This window comes from Pan paniscus, chromosome 9 (assembly GCF_029289425.2).
Source record: "Pan paniscus chromosome 9, NHGRI_mPanPan1-v2.0_pri, whole genome shotgun sequence".
NCBI classification, from domain to species: domain Eukaryota; kingdom Metazoa; phylum Chordata; class Mammalia; order Primates; family Hominidae; genus Pan; species Pan paniscus.
The window spans coordinates 13,092,949-13,114,262 of NC_073258.2; the positions used below are offsets into that span (position 1 = coordinate 13,092,949).

The following is a 21,314-nucleotide window of genomic DNA, read 5'->3' on the forward strand; positions in this document are numbered from 1 at the left end:
AGCAGGAAGAACTTAATATAAAAGCCTGTCTTCACTGACGCAGAGGTGCATCTTTGCTGATCTTTTATTATCTTATATTTTAGGAATGCTTTTAGTCTTGGGGCAGCTGTTTGGGGGAGTTGCCCAGGATTTAAGAGCTACATTTTGCCTGAGAATCTGATTCAAGGGTACTACCATTGTTAGTAAAGTAGAAGGGGCCAGGGATGGTCATTTTCAGAGGAGTCCAGGGCGAGGAAATAGGGATGCTAAGGAGACAGAGGCCAAGAAAGTCATGGCCTGAGGGTCTGGAAGCAGTCGCATTTGAATGCAGTTGTGAGTGTTTTGTCTCTCCTTTCCTTAATCCCCAAGCTTTTGGAACTTGGCACCCTCAGCAGCAGGACCCACTATTTCCCAGAATGGGGGCCTGGACTTGATAAAACCCTGGGCTGGGCTGCCTGAGGCTGAAGGGCTAGGGGGTTGGCCCACTGTCACTTAGACATTCAAGGGAAGGACAACCCCCTCACCCCTAAGGCTGCCAAGTTCTGCAACATCTTAATCCAATGAGCTTGGGATATGGAGATACAAAGGGCCATTCTTTTCTAAGTGTTTACTATCTAAGTTCCCAGAGTCGTAATGTGTCAGAAAACAAATGCCATCATAACATGAAAATATTCACTAAGAATCTGCCCTTTTGTAAAAATAATGCTCCACTCATAGATTCTTCCCTCACTTAAAAAGCGTCTATCCCCCCTGGCTCAGGTCAGTTTGGACGACTGTCCGATATAACAGGACAATACCATTTCAATGCAAAACAACTGCAAAGTTCATGAAGTCAAAGAAAACAGTGATGGAGAATTTTACATGCAAGGTCTTTGACCAAGGAGATCAGATAGAGCTTATCAATTAAGTGAAGAAAATACGATGAGGATGATGCTCAAATTGGTTCTTCAAAAGGGAATAATCTGAATATCGAGGGACTGAAAGAGATCCTTGGGGAAATGGATGAAGCCCTTAAGTATTAAACAGATGTAGCCTCTTAATTAGGTGCTGTAAAGTAAAATGTGAAGAGCGAGTTACTATGTGAACAGATCATTTTGCTGGTATAATAAATAAATATACCCACACCAAAACCAACATTTTATTCTTTCTTCAATCTGAAAATTAGCACATAACCTATATTTTGTAATCTGTATAGCTAAAAATAGCTTGTTTTGAATGCCTCATTTGTACAATAAAAATTTTGATGTCTCTTTAATCTGCTTTCATCATTTCCTTTCTATAATAAAATTTCACTGAAAACCTTTTTTGCTATTTACTATACAATTTTGATCTCCATTTTAAGTGGATTCACTTTAAGTGGCCTTTTCTCATGCCCACTCACCTGACATAAGAGGTTCTCAGTGCTAATGGTTCTCATATAAGTCCTTCTCCGGTTGCAGAGGGAGCCTGCATGGTTTGTGGTTTGACTTCTGAGGCCTCAGTCAGACACAGCCTAGATGGTTGGTTCTATACCCAGAATATTTGGGGCCTCGGTCAATTCAAACTAACTCAGAGTAATTGATTCCTCAGTATGGAAGCCACACACCTTGTCCAGGTACCCACTGCAACCTACATGAGCTGTCAGCAAACCCTCTGGCCAGCCTAAAAGCTGTGGCCTCAGCCCAGGGTGCTTGGCTTGGCCCCCAGCCAGGCTAGCTGAGGGCAGGGAGGGGGCACTTACTTGGCCGGCAGGGCTCTGGGCTGCCTGTGGCTCTCCGGGGGGCTCCTCGTCCTCGGGAATGTGGGGCATGGCAGCCTCCTGCTGGGAGTGGCCACGTGTGCCCGGAACCTCCGCTGCGTCAGCCCCAAAGATGCTCCAAGAGGCCTGGGCTCCACAGGCTGGGGAGACGCCAAAAGGACAAGTCAAATCCATTCCCATCCCTGTCCCAAGCTGGGTACCATTTCCCGGAGCCACAAGCCACAGTGAGAGCCGGCTTGAGTTTGCATCAACACCGGAGGTCAAACCGGGCTAGGCGAGGGCATTTGGAATTTCATTTCCTCCGGCTCTCTGGCTTTGTTTACAAAGTCAGAGGTGACCTTAGAGATTTTGCATCTAATTTGGTCTTTACAGTAAACACAGCTATCCCAGAAGGGAGAAAAGTGCTTCAAACTCCTCAAAGCTGTAGCTAATGGAAGATACTCCATTGAGATCAGATTGGCAGTTGTTTACCACTTACTGAGCATGGGTGCCAGGCCCTGTCCTAGGAGCATCACCATCATCTAATTGAATCCTCAAGATGACCTCTGATACAGGCATTAATATTCCCATTTTACAGATGAGAGAACCGCCCCAGAGAGTGAAAGTCACTTGCCCCAAATCATACAGAGAACCAATAATTTGAACCCAGATCTTCCTGATTTTGAGGCTGGGGCTTTTTCTGCTATACTACACAGTGTTCCTTAGCCATGTGGATGGGGAGTAAGAGGTGCTGTTTCCTGACTTCCTCCCTGACACCTCCCCTCATGCTCTTCTGACCCTCAGCACAGGCTCTCTCATTTGAGTTCAGCCCTTATGGGGACTACACCAGCCCTGCTAAAACCTGGGGGCTCAGGCAGGGTGAATTCCGTGTGCCCTGTGCCCATCCCTGGCAACCTTAGACTGACTCCCAGAAGCCAGGCTATCCCTTCCCCATGGTGCAGCAGCCTGGGGGCACTGGGGTCCCAGTGCTGATTGGGACTGCAATCAGCATAATCTCATCCACCTCCCACAGTGACTGGCTCAGGGATAGACAATGGACCCAGCCTACATCGATGAGCTTAAAGTAGTGTTCTAGGACCAGATGCTTTCTCCTGCTCTGAGTGGTGGAGTGTGAAGATATGAGACCTGGTGCTACGGACACTATTTTGCTTCCATGAGGAAAGCCAGACAGAGGAGGGCAGAGCGAAGGGACCTGCAGAGAAACAGAACTGGAGCCCTGATTAAAGTGTGCCTGAAGCCTGAACACTTCCTGGACTAGCCGGTTACATGAACAATTAAGCCTCTTGGTGTTGAAATCACTTTGTGTTGGGTTTTTGTTCCTTGTAACTGAAAACATGCTCCACTACTCTTTCGTGCTTCTTGTCTGTCAAGATGCCTAGGAGTATGATCCTGCCAACAGACCTGAGCCAATGGGTCTAGCTCCTCTGCTTCCTCTTAGAAGAGGAGACTAGCAATGCCAGGTTTCCATAGGGAAAGGCAGGATAGCAATGTAGAAAGAACACAGGCTTTGGAACCAGATATCTCGGTGTGAGTCCTCACTTTGCCACTCACTGGCTATGTGGCCTTGGAAAGTTGGCTTCATCTCTGAGTCCCAGTTTTCTTGTCAAAACAGATAAGAATGCCTCCCAAGCAGGATGCTCCAAGGATGAAACACACTCAGTTCAGAGTAGTTCCCACAGAGGCCACCTGCACAGGGGTCTGCAGCCCAGGAAGCTTGGCCGAAGCTCCAAGGGCTCTGCCTGGCCTCTCCCCATCCTTAAACTCCCTCCTTCTTCTATTAGTGGGGTGGGCAATACCTTCAGGAATCTATAGAACTAACAACTGGCCTGGTTCTGCAACTTTTAGAGATTCCCCGAAGGAGCTGCTCCACTGCACAGTAGATTAAGACCACCATGCAGATAACATAGTGAGGTGACCTTTGGCTGATGGGACATGGTGGGTGGGGCTGGAGATGAAGGACACTGTCATTTACTGAGCACCAACTGTGTTCCAGGTCCTCTGGAAGGTACTGCTGACTGCTGGAGGCTGTAGGAGGAAGAACCGGAAAGCCCTGCCACCTCCCATAATATTTGGTGTTCTTCCTTTCCTTCAGAAAGGGCTCGGAAAGTCCCTAGAGTCAGAGTGCTGGAGAAAAGGCCTGAGCTGCCATCAGCCCAGCTCTGACAGACCCCCACACTCCCCCAGCCAACACACATACCTCTAGACTCCTGGACTGAGCTCCTTGAGCTAGGCAAGGTGTCAGATTCATCCTAGGTACCCAAAAGATTCAGCAAAGAATGATTGTTGATTTATGTTTAAAGAACTAGGGACTTTTAGCCCCAGGATTGGTCAAGGTGACCACCATCTTGATTGCTGTCTTTCTCTGCAATGAACAAGTTAGCCCACACAGCTCTGGAACAGTTAGGGTGACCCCTACTGGTCACCTCAAGAAATCTCAAGTAGACCATCCATAAAGTCATTCATTCTTTCACTGCCAAAATTTTACACCTACTCTACCAGGCCTGTGCAAGGGGCTGGTGACATAAAGATAATCTTGGCCCTCAAGGAACATAGAGCCCAGTGGTAGGAGATGCTGGAGAACAGTATAATGGGGTAAATATTTTGAAAGTGAGAAGTTGCAGGACCCCAGAAAAGGGTTACCTGTGGAAATTGGGATAGTGGGACATGATTTTAGCAAATATTTCACATTACAAATGTTTGAGCTGAGCCATGAACACAAATGCTGAGTGGAATTTCTTGGAACAGATTAGCTGGGTGTCTAGTGGGGAAGATAAGACAGGATGGGGAGAAGCCACATTGGACAGACTTCACCTGGCTCTTGGGAATGAGAACTACGGGGCCAGGGCATGCTGTCTGTGTCTTCCATGCCAAATTCTTACTGTATGAATAATCTGAGCATCAGGTTCACCCAAAGGTGAGCTCTGTGATTAATTTCTATCATCTTTACTTGGATTTCAGCAGCAGTGGCATCAGTGGTGCTGGGTAAAGTATTTGGTAACAGGGGTTGAGGGTAGCAAAAGACTAGCCACAAACCTGATTCTACTAAAGGAAGTTGGCTACATCTCGTAGGAAACCTTTTAAAATTACGTGTGATGTATGTACAGGTCCAGGCTGTCTTAACAGGGGCATGGTTTCTAAAACATGGGAGGTGACTATTCCACTTTTCTTTTGTCTTAATCTACACAAAGTATATTGTGCTCTGCCTGTTAAGAAGGATTTAGACAAATTGGGACATGTTTTGAACCTGGGAAGCAGGAAGCAAGGAGAACAAAAATTTGTGTTTAAAGAACTAGAGAACTTTAGACCGGAGAAGAGGAAGTGCAGGGAGAAATAAAAATCTCTTCTCAGATGTTTGGAAAGCATTCATGTGGTTTTACTGTCCCCAAAGAATGGATGTCATAACTAATGACTGAAAGGTCAGATGAAGGCAAGGGACGACCTTCTAGTGGTTGGAACCACCTGAAGATGAAACAGGCTGGCTGTTCTTTAAGGTAGTGAGCTCCCCATTCCTTGGAGGGTTCTGGTAAAGCCTGGGACAAGGGTCACAGGATTCCGAACCACTTCAGGGGCCTTTTCTAACTCTGGGAGTCCCTGAAATCCTGGACTCTTTTTAGCTACAACAAACTGAAAGACCTGACGATTCCATCCCAGGATTTTGGGATTATGGTCTGAAGTCTCATGAGAAATACCTCATTTTTTAACCCTCTACTTTCTTTCCTCCACCTCCCTCTCTTCCAAAAAGAGCTTAAGTCAGTCCCTGTGACAGAAAGCAAAATAGAACAAATGAATTAAGTCAGATGTCAGCTGCCACAACATAAAAGTAGAGTGGATGCTGGCTGAGGCCCCACTCTTGACAAGATGGAACCCCAGGCTCCTCGGGGGAGCCCCAGCAGCCCTGCCTGCAGGGGCCATTCCCACGCTGCTCCTGCCCTGTTTGCTGTCTCTCCCATCCATTATTATAAACTCGCTGCTTAAAATAGCAAGGTAAAAGGAGAGTCCCTCCCCCAGGGTGACATCTGGGTTCTGCTGGAGCTTGTGGGCACACGGACCTCACATCCATCACTGCAAAGTTTAGAATATAATCTCCAGGAAGTGCTGATCTAGAGCACCAACCCATAAAAGGAAAAAATATTTAGTAATGTTTGGTCTTCAAGCTGTTCCTTCTTTAACCCATTTTCAGGGCCCTTCTTGCTGCCTCTCCAGTCTGGTTCGGAAAGGGTTAGGTAGGCCAGTGCCAAGAGCTAATCAGCTTTTATGACTCTACTCATTCTGCCTCCAGCTAGTGCCTAACTAGAACCTGGCCCATTTTACAGGCCGGGAAACTGAGGTGCAGAAACGGAAACAACTTGACTGGTTCAGCTACCCTTGTATCTGGTGCAAATTTTCCAAGAGACTCTGCTGGGATAACTATCCAGTAATTTGTGCAACTGAAGAGGCTAGAAGTTCCTAAACCATATTTAAATATTTTATCTGCCCCTGCTCATGAAAGAAAACAAACTAATATGCTTTTGTTCATGCTTTCATTCTTCAGCTACTTCTAAGTCACCTACTGAGCATCGGACACTATGCTAAATGTATTTCAAGTGCTATTTTCTTTAACCCCCATGAGATAGGTTTTATTATTTCCATTTAATATATTAAGGATCTAGGGCTCAGAGAGGTTCCGCAACCTGCTCAAGATCACACAGCTAGTAAGTAGCTGGTGAAGGGTTATAATCCAGGCTAGTCTGACTCCTAGGCCCGCCATCTTTCCTCTCTTCCACTCTGGCTTCTTCACCAGGAGTTCTGCTTGAGTGTGGCAGAAAAGACTAGCACGGGGGCCCTGCCTCCCAGTGGGGGAGGGCTGGAGTGAGTACTCCCAGTGAGGCTAAGGATGGTGGGAGGCAGAGGGGAGGAAACAGGACCTACACTTCGGTTGTCGGGCCAGGGTCTTATGAGGGCTAAAGAGTGGCCTACAGTTGAGCCTGCATGTCCTCTGGTAGGTGGTAGCAGCAGGTGGAGGAAGCGGAGGCCGCCCCTGCCTTGTAGGCTTCAAAGGCCTTACTGTATCCCAGAAAGTATAGAGCCATCATCGGGACGCACGGTTCAGGAACAGAATTTACAGAGACTATCTCTTTCAGTGCTGTCAGCAGCCCTGTGAGATGAGGAGAGTAAGTACTATTATTATTAACATTAAAGTTAGACCCACGTTACAGATGAGGAAACAGAGGCCCAGAGACTTGCCCAATGTCATCGCTCATGAATGGCAGTGCTGGGAATTCACCGAATCTGGGTCTGATGCTCCCCTTCCTTGCAGGGCCAAGCCTGTTCTCGGCAGGCAGCAGCAGCCTCTCATCATGGTGCCAAAGATGCCTCTCCCAGAGCCTTGCAACCTGCCTAGGAGAGACCAAACTCCTCTCTGAAACCACAGTATCCCAGGGGCACAGCCTGTAAGCTAAGTGGCTCTCAGATTCTCTCTGTGAATCTTTGAGCATTGAGGGAAGAGCCAAGAAGCCCTTTCGGGAAACAATGGGTTAACCTAGCCTCCACTGACCTTTCTGGAGTGACTCAGTATTCTCAGAAGGGAGTTTTTTTGTTCTTCCAGCTTTGAATTTTTGCTTTCATTTTAGCAGCACAAAGAATGTGAAAGAGATTAGGTTGCTATTAATACCACGGGTCTATCTCTAGATGGACAACTGATGGGGGGAATTGTTGGGGGTGACTGCACGTGGAGCTCTCTTAGCCCTTCTGCAAATCCAGAGGGTGACGGAGGGACCACTGAGAACTCACCAGTCTTACCCCTGCACCCATTTTTACCAATGGGGAACCGAGGCCCAGAGGGGCAGGCATGTGACCAAGGCCACACCTATGAGTGAGGGGCAGAGTCAGAAAAGTCCCCAGAGCCCCCACGCCCCGAGCCCGGCTGCATGTGGCAGCTTTCTGACTTTTCATTTTGACGGTTTTGCTCATAGTAAAGCGTAAGCCATTGTGTCTGTGCTGTGAAAGCAGGCGTCCTTCGGCAGTGACTCGTCATTGTTCTTGCTCTCATGGTCACTCTCGCAGGAGAGAGGATGCTCCCCACAGGAGATCTGCTGAAAGTGCTGGGAGGTGCCTCTGGGGGTCCCCTGGGCCTGGCCAACTGCAGAGCTGGGTTCCGCGACTCCACAAGTGAGCCGGATGGGAAGCCTGCCTCGGGAAAGCCCCATCCTGCTTCCTAACCTTGGCCTGCTCACGGGGCTTTGTTGCTTGGCAGATTCCGTTCTAATCCTTCCTCTGCCTCTCCCTTGCTGGATAAATCTCCCCTGGCCTCAGTTCCCTCATTTGAAAATGGAGGTAACAGCACCCACCTTTTAGCGTTGTTGTAACGATTAAATCAGGAAATACATGCAAGGTGCTGGTACATAGAGTCCACTCAGTGCCCTCGCCATTCTCCAAACAGGGCAGCTGAGTTCTCTAAGCATGCACAGCATCAACAAAACCAAGCCAAGGCTCAGAGAGACTCTGGTGTTCATCCTAGTGGCTCAGAGCTCCCAGATTTGTCTCCTGCAAGTAAAAGAGACTCAGTCCTGGTCTTTGCTGTGGACAGTCCCAGGTCTGTGCTGGGCTTGCCCCATGTCTGTGCTGTGCTCAGTCCCAGGTCCGTGCTGTGGTCAGTCCCAGGTCCGTGCTGTGCTTGCCCCGTGTCTGTGCTGTGCTCAGTCCTAGGTCTGTGCTGTGGTTACCCCATGTCTGTGCTGTGCTCACCCCATGTCTGTGCTGTGCTCACCCCATGTCTGTGCTGTGCTCACCCCATGTCTGTGCTGTGCTCAGTCCCAGGTCTGTGCTGTGGCTGCCCAAGGTCTGTGCTGTGCTCAGTCCCAGGTCTGTGCTGTGCTTGCCCCAGATCTGTGCTGTGCTTAGTCCCAGGTCTGGGCTGTGCTCAGTCCCAGGTTGGTCTGGTTTCAAAGCCCCAGTTCTTTCCACTATCCCTGTACTCATGATGACTCCCCCAAAACAGAGGTTTTTGTTCCACAGGTGAGACATGAGGCCTAGTGTGGAATCCCTCCTGGAAGAGAGCCAGCCACAGTGTCTGGCCAAGTAGGTATTTGTGCTGTGCTGAACAAGTGGGTAAGTGAGTGACTGAAGGGGGCACAGCCACCCCCCGGTGTGTGGTGGAAGCCCCAGGATTCTCTCCTGAAAGTGGATCTGGATTGAAGGGAATCGTGCAGGAGCAGGAGTGGTGTAGGGCGGAGATGCAGGGAGAAAGCCTCAATGGCAACAGAAAAGGGAGGATGAGGAAGTGGAAGTCACTTCCCCCAAGACTGCGTCCCCTAAACAAAGTCACGTTTCGGGAGGCTGGCCCTGAGAGCCCCGACAATCCTGGGGTTTGCACCTCTGTGGGAAACCTTCTTAGGGCCCGATTTTCTCCAGCCCTGCTCTCCGCTCCTGTGGATCTCGTATAGGCTTTGTTGGCTGGGGGTGCCCTGGGAAGGAGCCAGCACCTGCTCAGACCAATGACAGGAAATAAGCCTAAACATCTCCCCAGGTTTCCTTTCCAGCTGGTTCCCTTCAGGAATTCTTTTTTTAAAAATAGGTCCACTTGAAAAAATTTTTTCTTCTTCAAAATATGTACAATTGCTCAATCGGAGGCAGTTCAAAGGCACCGAGAATAGCAGCAAAGTATCTGAGCCTCCCGTTTAGCGCCTAGCAGATATAAATCTTGCCCAGTTCTGTTTGTTCCAGGCTGCTCAGCAGCCTCTTCCCTGAGTCACTCACTCAAGAGTGACATGAGTCATCATCCTGGGGTCAAGGACCACACGGCATTCTGGGCCTGTGAGATCCCATAAAGGGCAGGGCACCGAGGGGTCTCCAGGAAGACATGGAGGATCAGGAACTGTCTCCTAGGCCCTAGGCTTGGCTCTGCCTCCCCACATGGGTGACTTTAGAGAGTCACTAAGCCTGAGAAGTAGGTGGATTTCTGGGCCCTTCTAACTTGTACTTTGGAGGAATCTCTTTAGTGGTGCACAGGAGCCTGCTTGTTCCAGCTCGTAAGAGTCTAATGTAATTTTCAAGAATTTTGTGAACTGGTGGTTAAACACAGACATTATTAAAAAATAAATTACATGAACTCACATTAAACAAAAGAGATAAATACTCAAAATAACTGCTTTTTAATTATTTTACTACATTTTACTATTATCTATGCTCTTCTGAAGATTTATTTCTATTGTCTCTGCATAGCGGAAACTATATAATGATTTGCTACTGCCCATCTCTTCTCAGTTCCATGATCAGTGAGGGTGAGTTAGTAGCTTGCCATTGGTCATAGTGGGAGTATCTATACCATGGAAATTGGCAAACGCTATGTACATATCAGGGCCTTTTCCCCCCAGAGAGCTGGCCGTGAAACATTGCCAGCACACCACTGAGCCACTCAGCCCCAGGCTCCCTGATTCTTGCTCCTACCAGGGTGCAGAAGGAACACAGATAACTTTAATATCACCCCAAGATAGCATAGTTATGGAGATTTCATTGCCAATTGTCTTTGGACAACTTTTCCCAAGTGGACCATGAATCCCTTACACTCAACACATCCCTGACAGAGCTCATTGTTTCTTTCCCTCCCCAGCCCACTCCTCCTGTGCCCCAGAGAATGGCACTCAAGCTACAAACCTAGAAGTCACCGTGACTCCTTCATTTCTGTCACCCTCCACATTCAATTAGATGACTCTGAGTCCCGTCAATCCTAGTTCAGAAATGCCCTTCCTCCCATCCCTGGCACCCCTGCCCATGGCTCTGTGTGACCTGAGTCACTGCAACAGCCTCATTTGTCTCCTTACCTCTGGCCTGGTCCCTTCCAATGACCCTCCATAATGATACCAGAGCAGTCTGTCTGAAACACAAATTGGATCATCCTTCCCCTTCATAAACTCTTTGAGGATTGATTCCCTTTTACCATGGGGGGGGCCAGTTCTGAGTCAAGCTCCTAGCCCCTCTCTCGAGGTTGATCCCCTCTTTCAGCCTTTGTACACCTTATGCCCCAACCACAGTGGACCAAAAGCCAACCTCCAAACATGCCCTGCTTTTTTACACCCTTTGCATACATCCTCCTGCTTATACTTGGGCTGCCTTCTGTCCTCCTTCTATACTTTATGGGTTCCTACTTGTCCTCCAAGACCCAGTTCACATATCTTCTCCTTCATAAACCCATTCCTCCTCTTCACCTCAGGAAAAGTTACTCCCTTCCTGTAGTAGTTTCCTACTGCGTCTGTACCAAATTTCCACATATTTGGTGGCTTAAAACTGCACAAATACATTATCTTACAATTCTTGAGGTCAGAAGTTCAACATCCATCTCAGCAGGCTAAAGTCTAAGCATCAGCAGGGCTGTGCTTCTTCAGGAGGCTCTAGGGGAGAATCCATTTCTGCCATTTCCAGCTTTAGAGGCTGCCTACATTCATTGGCTGGTGACCCTTTTTTCTCCATCCTCAAAGCCAGCAGAGTCGCTGGCATCTTTTCTCCCCTCTGATCTCTGCTTCCCCCTTCACATTTCCTTCTCCTCTGACTTTCACCGTCCTGCCTCCTTATAAGAACTCATGATTACATTGAACCCGCTCAGTTAATCCAGGGTAATCTCCATCTAAGTATTCTCAATTTAATCATATCTGCAAAGGCCCTTTTGCCATTTAAGGTAACATCTTCATAGGTTCCTGGGTTAGGATGTAGACATCTTGGGGAGGGGGGAGTATTCAGCCTACTGCCCTATCCTCCCAGGGTACTTTGCCCAGAACTCAACCCAACTAGAATTTGAACACCTCAAGAGCAGAGACTCTGCCTTATTCATAGCTTTATGAATATTCTTATAATATTCATATTTTTATGACCTGCCTCCAGTACAGGGTCAAACACAGAATAGGCATTCACTAAATGTTTATTGAGTTAATAAATGAATGACACCATATTTCTAAAAAGCAGAGAAGAAGGTTTTACATAGGCTGGGTGCAGTTGCCCATGCCTGTAATCCCAGGGCTTTGGGAGATCAAGGCGGGTGGATCACTTGAAGTCAGGAGTTCAAGACCAGCCTGGCCAACATGGTGAAACCCCATCTCTACTAAAAATACAAAACTTAGCCATCATCTGGGTTGCTATATAAGCAAGTGGGTGGCCTTGCCTGCCCTCATTCTCATTGAGCTTCCCCAGGTTAATGGCCAAGTTTTCCTCTCGATGATGTACCTGGGTTTCATGTCTTCTCTGCCACACAGATGTGCAAATTTCTCCCATAGTATTCTACAACTAAAACCTCACAAAAGGCCAGGGCCTCCTTCTCTGACACCTTCATGCTTCTGTCCTACCATCCAGGAGTAATTTGCAAAGTGAGTTTTCAGATTAACTTATCAATGGCTCTTCTAGCTTTAACCTAAGCCTAACAGAAGACCACAGAGCAGCCCCACCAGCCCCTCTGGCTCCGCTTGGAATGCTGACCAAAGCATTTCCTCAAACAGTTGGTTATGTGTGTTCAAATGCGGCAGCACCCTCGCGTCTGCTGCTGTGGTACTCTGGAACCACCTCCTTCCTGACAGAGCAGAGCCGGGAGGCTTTGCAAGGTGGTCATTGCCTTTAAACCCAGACCTGGACTCATGGCTTGATTCCTGCTCCGGCAAAGGCACAGACTCTCGTATTAGGGGTCCTGGCAATCCAGCACCTGGGATTGCCCATTCCCATGAAGCAGACCTCTGGGAAATGTACCTTATTTCAGGCAGAAGGCAGGAGGCATTGCACCCACTTGATGGGATCGCACTAGGCCTTGATGGCCTTGGTTCTTTCAGAAGCCAACATGTGGGCTGAATCTGAGCCAACGGCCTCTTCCTTGGATCTCCTGGCCTCTGAACCTGAAGATGCCCTTTTCTTAGGATGGGAGCAAGGATGGATAAAGGCAAGCTGGTGTTTTGTCCAGGCCCAGAGATCTGTCAAGGGCCATCTAGACCACCCTATTGCCTTGGATTCTTTAGAAACTTTGTTCCAAATAAAAATAAAGCTTCCTTGACTTGGCAACACCACAGCCCAATAAATAAACAAATAAGCAAAAAAAGAAAAGAAAATTAACACCCGGTTCCCAGTGTGCCTCTCTCATTCAGTTCCTCCTACTTCTCCATCATCTCCCCTTCCCTTCCTAGTTTTCTTCTAGGAAGAGGTCATCAGGATCTATTAGGAACCTGTAGGAATACATATAGGAATATAGGAATCTATGTAGGAACTGGTTTGGGAAAGTCAGAAGGAAAAGATGGCCTCCATGGTGCCTGCCTAAATCATTCACCCATTCTAGAAAAGCTTGTTGAGTGCTTCCTATGTGTTAGGTACTGTGCTGGGCACTGGGGCTCTGGGGTGTGTCCTCCAAGGCCACCTCCTCCAGGAAGGCTTCCCTGACCTCTCCTGGAAGCTATATTCTCCTCTGGTCTATGACAGCACTGTGTGGCTATCCCAATCTGCCAAGCAGTGGTTTCTGTTTCTCATTTGCAAAGCCTGAGGGCAGATAGCTTTCTTTTGTCCTGGGAACATAACACAGGTACAGAGAAAGTTCTCAATACCTGGTGGATCTCTTCTTTTGAAAGCAAGGACTCTAGGAATCAAGCCTCACTTTTCACATGGCCTACTACACACCCAGCACAATGTAGATACGCTAGCTCTTGAACCATCTCAGGTCTGTGAGAAAGGAATTACTTGTCCATTTTACAGATGAGGAAATGGAGCCTTAGACAAGCAAAGTGACTCGCTCTAGGTCACACAGTCAGAAGGCAGAGTCAGGATTAAACACTGGGTCTCCTCTGCCCAAAATGGGATGTTTGGCTCTTCCTTAGAGAGAGCTTATTCCTATGCTTCTCTAATCTTAGCAAAGACAGAACAAGGGTATTAGGAGATGTTTTTTGACAGGGCAGTGCTCTTGATCATTCTAGATCCCAGCTCTTCCTCAGGGCCAGCACAGCCAACAAGAACAACACCAGCCGAGACGCAGCCCCTCTCCGAGGAACTGGAAGTCCTTCTCACGGCATCCCCTGGGGTAGACAGGAAGCAGCTGCGACTGTGATCATCTAAGACCAGCAGGAGAGAGTGTTCTTCCCTGCTGGGATGGAGCACCCCAGCTCAGGTCCCCGCCTCCTGTTCATCTCCACTCTGGGAATCCCAGTTCTCCAAAGCCATGGAAATAGGCCCAATAACCTTGGGCTGGGCTGCTGGGCAAAGTCTGGTGTAAAGCGTGCTACAGAAAGCTACAGCAGGATTGAGATAGGGGTTCAGGGACAGGGCCTTGTGGGGAGTGAAGAGCAGACTGCCATGCTAACTGCCTGTGTAGGAATGAGTTCCTTCACCATTCAGGCCTCAGTCTCTCCATCTCAATAGTAAAGGCTGGGCTAACTTGCCAGCCTGAGCCCTGCTTTCTGCCCCATGAGTTCAAGTTCACGTTGCCTATTGAAAGCAGTCACACAGTAGGAAGTTAGGGGCCTTCCTGGCATCCCAGGGCTGGAAGCAGCCATCACATCCCCCTCATCACAGTGATTGGCTGGAGGGTGAGCATGTGAGCTGACAAGAACCAATGAGATGCAAGAAGACATTACTGGGCATCCTGGGAAAGCCATCCTTAACTGCAGCCTTGAGTTCCAGAGGGTGAAAGCAGAATCCCTCTTAAGATGATGAAGAAGAACTTGTCTAAGGATGGAATCAAAGTGAGACAGAGCACAGCTAAGAGCCAGAAAGAAACTAGGTCCTGAGGCTATCTTCTCAGATCCTGATCAAGCCATGCCTGATATCCCCAGCCTTTTCTGTTTTGAGAACCAATGAATACCCCTTTTTTCTTAAGCTGGCTTGTACGAGCTTTTTTGGCACTTGCAATACAGAGTTCCAACTGGTGCAAACAGCCTATCCTTTATGCTGCTGCCTGTGGGGACTTTCTTGGCACCAAAGTCTTCTCTCACCTCTCTACTCTGCTGCTTACCTAACCCTAACCCTAACCCTAACCCTGAGAGTTTAAGCTGGGAACTCAGATCTAGAGTTGATGAGCTTACCCTAAGTTATTCCCTAACTTAGAATATCACCATGCCCTTTTCCTCAGAACCTGTTCCTCTTTCTGCATTCCCTGCTACCATTGGTGGGCCCAGCATCTGGCCAGAAACCCCAGCCCAAACACAGAACCTTCTCCCACCTCTCCAGGATGCCTGTCCCCACTTCTTTTTACTAATACACACATCTAAACTGTTAGGGCTCCAGAGGAGTGACTCGGTTTGACCAACCTCCATGTTCCTGCCTAGAAGATAGACTGGTACAAACCAAGATATGTTTGTTGAGTCAAATTTCAACCTTCAAATGATTTTCAAACATCATTACTTCCTGGGGGCGACCACTCCACCTACCTATCCCTCAGCTCAGAGCTGGATAGGCTCTCACTCTCAACCCTCCCCAGAAGAGCAGACCCCAAGACCTGGACAATGATTGGCTGTGTGAACAGGCTCACAGCCCTGTGCTTGGAACCCCAGCACCAGAGTTTAGGGTGGAGACTCCCATGTGCAGGACAGGAAGGAAGCTCACACCTTGCCGACTGAGGCCAGCAGCAGAGTGGGAGCAGCTGTGGATCCTGGCCAGGGTCTTTTTTTCACCAATAGACTCTGAGCTGAACTGCAGGATGGTGGGTGTGTGCACAAGAAGACACGTGATAAAGTAAAAGTGAGCAGTCCCTTGGTTATCCAGATGTATGCAAACAGCTGCATTAGCTGAGTCTTTAGACCCAAGTTGAGAACAGGTTATGGCAAACAGTGATATGCAATGGCAGGGGTGGGTGGAAGCCAGGAGGGTAGAGCCTGGGAATGGCTCTCCCAACAGCAAGCTTTGGTGATTAGAGGCACATGTATTTCAAGGTCCTACTGCTTAAATGGGCATGTGCAACTGTGACTGCCTAATGATATGAGATTGGAAGTAACCATAGAGAATTTCTCCCCAGGGGAGTCATTTTTCCACCATGGAGAGGTGGGGATGGTCTGGGAGTAATTCTGAGGCATTAGCAGGAGAGAAACTGACATTTATTGTACCAGGTGCTCTACCTGACTCTTTACATCCTTTATCTTATCCAGTCCTTACAACAGCCCTGCATGGTACGATTATTCCCATCTTACAGGTGAGAAAATTGAAGCTCAGAAAGGTGAAGTAATTTGTTTCAGACATCACAATTACTAAGTAATGTTAACAGGGTTTGAGCTCAGGGGAGCCTGACTCCAAGCCCAGGGTTCTGCTCAGTATACCATAATGAAGGCTTCTAGGTCAATACAGAGCCGGGCGACAGCAGCAGCAACAACTTCAACCAAAAATGAAATGCTGACACAGGACCAGAAGAGGTTTCTCTGGCTAAGGCTTCACCAGTTTGTCATCGTGGAGAAGGTATCATCCCTAACAATCAGATTTACATATGTTCTTTGTTAACCTGCAGTTTGTTATACATGCAATAGCTCTGCTTAAGTTAACTGGTAAATAGCATAGAGTTTATCCAACGGGTTAAGCTGAGTCATTCTCGTGAAGTATTTTCTTGTTTTTAGAAAAGACTGAGTAAAGAGAGCTCTGAGGGCAGGTTAAGGCCAGGGACTGCCTGGAGATGCCTCAGCAGTTTTGCTGGAGCTGTTCTGGGCTGTGAGTGGGCAGGCAGGTGAGCAGACCCCCTTCCTGGCCCAGGTTCCACAAGGAGCATAGGCACTGGGAAATCACTGGGTTTTGGCAGGGTTTTCTTGGATCACACTAGCAACATTACCAAGGCCTGAGTGGAGCTCCTGCACCCTGGGGAACATTTTCCCAGGGTGGCCCCCAGGCTCCTTACATCGCCTCAGACACCCCTCTTTCCTGTGCCCACAGTTGGTATTTCCTAATTATAAAATGATTTTTTCATTAATGCTATGATAGAATGTAGAGGAATGTAGATATTTTTAATATGACAACATATGTTTATAGAACAGAAGTTTTTTTTCCATTTTTTTTGTTGTTGTTGTTTTTAAAGCACCTAATTTGGAGTCACCCTGGATCCCAGAAGCCCCAAAGTCCTGGGACATTGTTCTCGTGGCCTTTCATCTCTTTTCCTCTGATCTTCTGGATCCCCTACACAGGGCCCTTCCTCTAGGGTTGGCAGAGTTTGGGAAAAGCAAAGGCCTTCTAGGGCCCTGGGCTGGAATGCTGGCTGGGGTATGGCTGGCAGGCTTTGTGGTTGGGACTGGTTGGGAGCAGCAGCTCTGCTCTGCTCAGCCTGCAGGTCAGCATTGGAAGGCCCAAGTTGGGCAGGGGCCCCAGGACAGGAGGGAGGGAGCCGCTACTCAATGCTTTCCGGATATCCTCTTACTGCCTCAGTTACCTCCCAATTCCCTACTCATAAAAATCTAGCCATCCTGCAGCCCTATTCATTCTACATGTCCAGATGAGAAAAGCTGATAACCAGAAAATCGACTCCTGGGGTAGGTGGAGGGTGGTTCTCCTATGAAGTAATCCATCTTCCACACAGCTGGAATTCTAAAACATAGCTGTGGTCGCAGGCCTCCCTCAAGTCAAACATTTCAATGGCTTTCTGTGTGCTGACTCCCAAGTCTGGCTGCTTACTAGAAGCACCTGAGGTGCTTGATAAAATGAAGATTCCTACACCCTTCTCAGATAGACTGACTCAGAATATCTGGGAATAGGGCCTGGGAATCTGTACGGCTAAAAGCCCCTAAAGGGGAATCTGATCCAAAGACCAGAGCTGGAGAAGCCCTGGTCCACAGATGAAGTCCAGGTTCCTGGGCACTCATGCAAAACTTTCTGCTCTGAGACTGCCAAACCTCTCTGTTTTTTCTCCAGTCACTAACACCAAGGTATCCTGCACCCCAGCCTCACCTAATGCTCACTTTCCAGAATATTCCACGTGCTATCAAACCTCAGTGTCACTCCCTCTGCCTAGAAGGCCATCCCTCCATCTGTCTCCATGAAAGACCCTACTCATCCTTCAGGAGCCACCTCATGATTCTCACCAGATTAAACCCTCTGCCCCATTTCCTTTTAGCATTTTAAATTGTTTAGTTGGAAACATAGACTTTAACCTTCTATTTGCCACTTTCTAGCTCTATGACTTTGGCTGTTGAATTTCAATGTCCTCACAAATTATTATGAAAAATATTCAAATTTGAAAAGTATGTAAATGTATGTAAATTAGATATACAGTGTGTAGCACAAAATAACTAACAGAATGGTAACTTTTATTATTATTATTATTCCTATATTATGATGGCATTCCTCTAACACAGAGTTCAACAAACTATGGCCTTTGGGCCAAATCTGACCAACTAATGGTTTTTGTAAATAAATTTTTATCAAAATACAGCACAACCATTCATTTGTATATTGTCTATGGCTGTTTTCATGCTATGAGGGCAATTGAGTAGTTGAGGCAGACACTCTGACTTATAAAGCCGAAATATGTACTAGCTGCCTTTTTTCAGAAAAGTTAGCCAACCCTGCTCTAACATAATTGCAATTATTTTTTTATAGTTTCGTCTCCCCTGTTTGGCTGAGAGACGCTCAAGGATCTTCATGGCAGACTCCTGTTCATCCTTTAAAACTAAGTCTTTCTCATCTTTGTATCTCTAACATTTGGTATATAATTAGGGCTTGGTATATGTTAAATTGAAGTGAATAATTCTTTAACCCAGTTTAAATGCACACATCTCCTGAAAGCCCTGATGGGAAGATGGGGTAAGTGCCAGCAGACCTGGCTCTGAGGCTGCCTCCCTCCTGGCTTCAGCATCCCGCAGTCTCACTGCCTCCCACCACCCAAAACCCAGCACTCTGTGCTTTGCAGCTGTAATATTTCCCCTGATAGAGAGGGGAGGAAGAAGCCCTTCAAAGGTTAGTATATTCCCATTATCCAGGAGTGTACAAATGGAAGGTCTAACGGTCCCCATGGTCCTTACAGGGGGCCTAGCTTTCAGCTTCTGTATAACAACTTTCAGACTTGACTCCCTGGAGTTCTAGCCAGAGGGATGAACCAACTCATGGTGAGTGAAAACAGTGGCCTGGCAACAGGCAGCTTGACAGAGTGTCTTCCCTCTTCCATGCTGCAGTAGCACATTCCCTGTCCTCCCCAGCAAATACAGCGACTCATTTCTACTGCCTTTTCTTGAGGCTTAAAGAAGATGCTTTAGCCCTGAAGTAGATCTTCAGAAGATAAGAAAATGCCATGGTGTGGAAAACTCTGTGCTGGATGAAGTGGAAACACTCAGCTCTCCCCCGAGGCCAGATGAAAAGCACATGGAGGAAAGCCAAAGTCCATCCTTGAGCCTTTGGGAGCAGCAGTCCACCCTCTCTTTCAGAAAGTAGTTCCCCCCCTTACCCTTCACCCTCCTTGCGGACACCCCCATGGGATAAAATACTGAGCCTGCAGGATCCTGGTTATCTGGGGGCAAATCGGTGTAACTGTGGATTGAACTGACTTTTATTGATTTCCCAGCAGGTGATTTATAACTGCCTGCTTCCTAAAAGGGCTTGTGGCCAGATGGCAATAAAAACACTCAGAGGCCAAGAGAGTTAAAAATAAATGCTGAAAAAGAGAGCAGAGGAAAGAGGGAGATAGACAGCTGCACTAACCGAGGTGGGATGACTGCTCAGTCTGGATCACAGGGATGGGAATCTTGCTTTTCAGTTCCTACTGACATAACCAATTGAGATCAGCAGCACCTTGTTTTTGGCTTTTGCAAGAATTGCAGAGCAAGGAGTAGCTACATCTTGAGCTTCCAAAACTAACCCTTAGTCCAACAGAGAACAAAACTGAGTGAGATTTTGCATTTTAGAACTTTATAAAGCTCACTTCACAGAGGGACTCCTCATACAACTATGTCACCGTACTGTTTACACAACAGGATCTGGAAGTACTTTAAAGCCGGCAGTGTAAATCAAATTCTAGGTGTTATGTACATGTCTGAGTCTAATGGCTGGTCATCCACCCTCCTTGACTTGGCTTTAGAGTAGTCCTTAACTAAAACGAGTTCTAGGGTCATGCAAAACCATGCACAAGGATCCTTTAGCTTAGTGAAAATAGGCAGTGCTTTCTAATTCTGGCCATAGGTCACTGTCATTTGGTGGTCACGGTGAATTGGTTATTTAACAAATTCTGTTTTCACTAGTTGCAACTAACCAGAAATCAGATCTCTCAAAGGAAAACCAAGAAGGCTATTGTTATGGGCTTAATTGTGCCCCCCAATACTCCTCCTAGTTCTTATGTCAAAATCCTAACCCCCAGTACATAATAATGTGACTGTATTTGGAGACAGGGCCTTTAAAGAGGTGATTAAGTTTAAATGAGGCCATTAGAATAGACCCTAATCCAATCTGACTGGTGTCCTTATAAGAAGAGGAAATTTGGATGTAGAGGCACCAAGGATGTCCCTATACAGAAGAAAGACCATATGAAGACACAGAGAGAAGGTGGCCATCTATAAGCAAGGAGAGAGGCCACAGAAGAAACCAGACATGCTGATACCTTGATCTGGGACTTCCTTAGAACTGTTAGAAAATAAATTTCCATTGTTTAAGCCACCTGGCTTGTGATATTTTAATACAGTAGCTCTGACAATCTAATATAGCTATTGATAGAATCTCTCAGCCATATCAGATTTAAATTCAAGTCTGTTTCAAACATTTAATCTTTGAAATAGGGATCAATACATTTTGGAGAATAATTGCTTTAGTATTTTTCCAGGCTAACCACAAAACTCCTTTCAGAACCTTTCTAATGAAATAAAAACTCTCTAGACTAGGTCCCAAGAATTCTACCTTTGAAGAAGTAAACTTATCTCTATTTGCAGGTGATATGATCTTATATATGCAAAATCCTGAGGAATCCACTAAAAAACTATTAGGACTAATAAATGAGTTCAGCAAGGCTGCAGGATATATGATTGATATAGTACAATCAATTATATTTCTATACATTAGCAATGAACAATCAAAAAATGAAGCAATTCTATTCACAATAGCATCAAAAGCATAAATACTTAGGAATACACCCAACGGCTGGCCGGGTGTGGTAGCTCACACCTGTAATACCACAACTTTGGGAGGCTGAGGTGGGTGGATCACCTGAGGCCAGGAGTTTGAGACCAGCTTGGCCATGATGGCAAAACCTCATCTAAACTAAAAATACAAAAATTAGCAGGGCATGGTGGCGCGCACCTGTAGTCCCAGCTACTCAGGAGGCTGAGGCATGAGAATCGCTTGAACCCAGGAGGTGGAGGTTTCAGTGAGCCAAGATCACACCACTGCACTCCAGCCTGGGTGACAGGGTGAGACTCTGTCTTAAAAACAACAACAACAAACACAACAACAACAACAACAAAAACCAGAAATATACTTAACAAAATAAATGTAAAACTTTTACTCTGAGAGATATGAAATATATTTGAAAGAAATTAAAGCCCTAAATTGTTGGAATGCCATCTCATTCCAATTTCATATGGAAACACAAGGAAGCAACAATAATCAAAACAAACTAAAAAGAAGAAAAAAATTATCTACACATCCCAATTGCAAAACTTACTATAAAACTATCGTAATATAGTATGATACTCTACCCTATACAAGAAGAGACATACAC

General features: G+C 46.9%; 1 protein-coding gene across 28 annotated transcripts in view; it reads right to left on the minus strand.

Annotated features, from left to right (window-relative positions):
• IRAG1 (inositol 1,4,5-triphosphate receptor associated 1) overlaps positions 1 to 21,314 on the minus strand; it is a 158,456-nt gene that overhangs the window by 79,398 nt on the left and 57,744 nt on the right. For 20 of the 28 annotated variants that reach the window (XM_055094113.2, XM_063608383.1, XM_055094112.2 and 17 more), the window contains one exon: positions 1,700 to 1,857. The exons of 7 other annotated variants lie outside the window; for them this stretch is intronic. In XM_055094113.2, coding sequence (XP_054950088.1) covers positions 1,700 to 1,768 — 69 coding nt within the window. In that variant the 5' untranslated portion in view covers positions 1,769 to 1,857. Of the gene's footprint in view, positions 1 to 1,699; positions 1,913 to 21,314 lie in introns of those variants that run through there. One more of the 28 variants, XM_003818156.6, reaches the window with a different exon arrangement.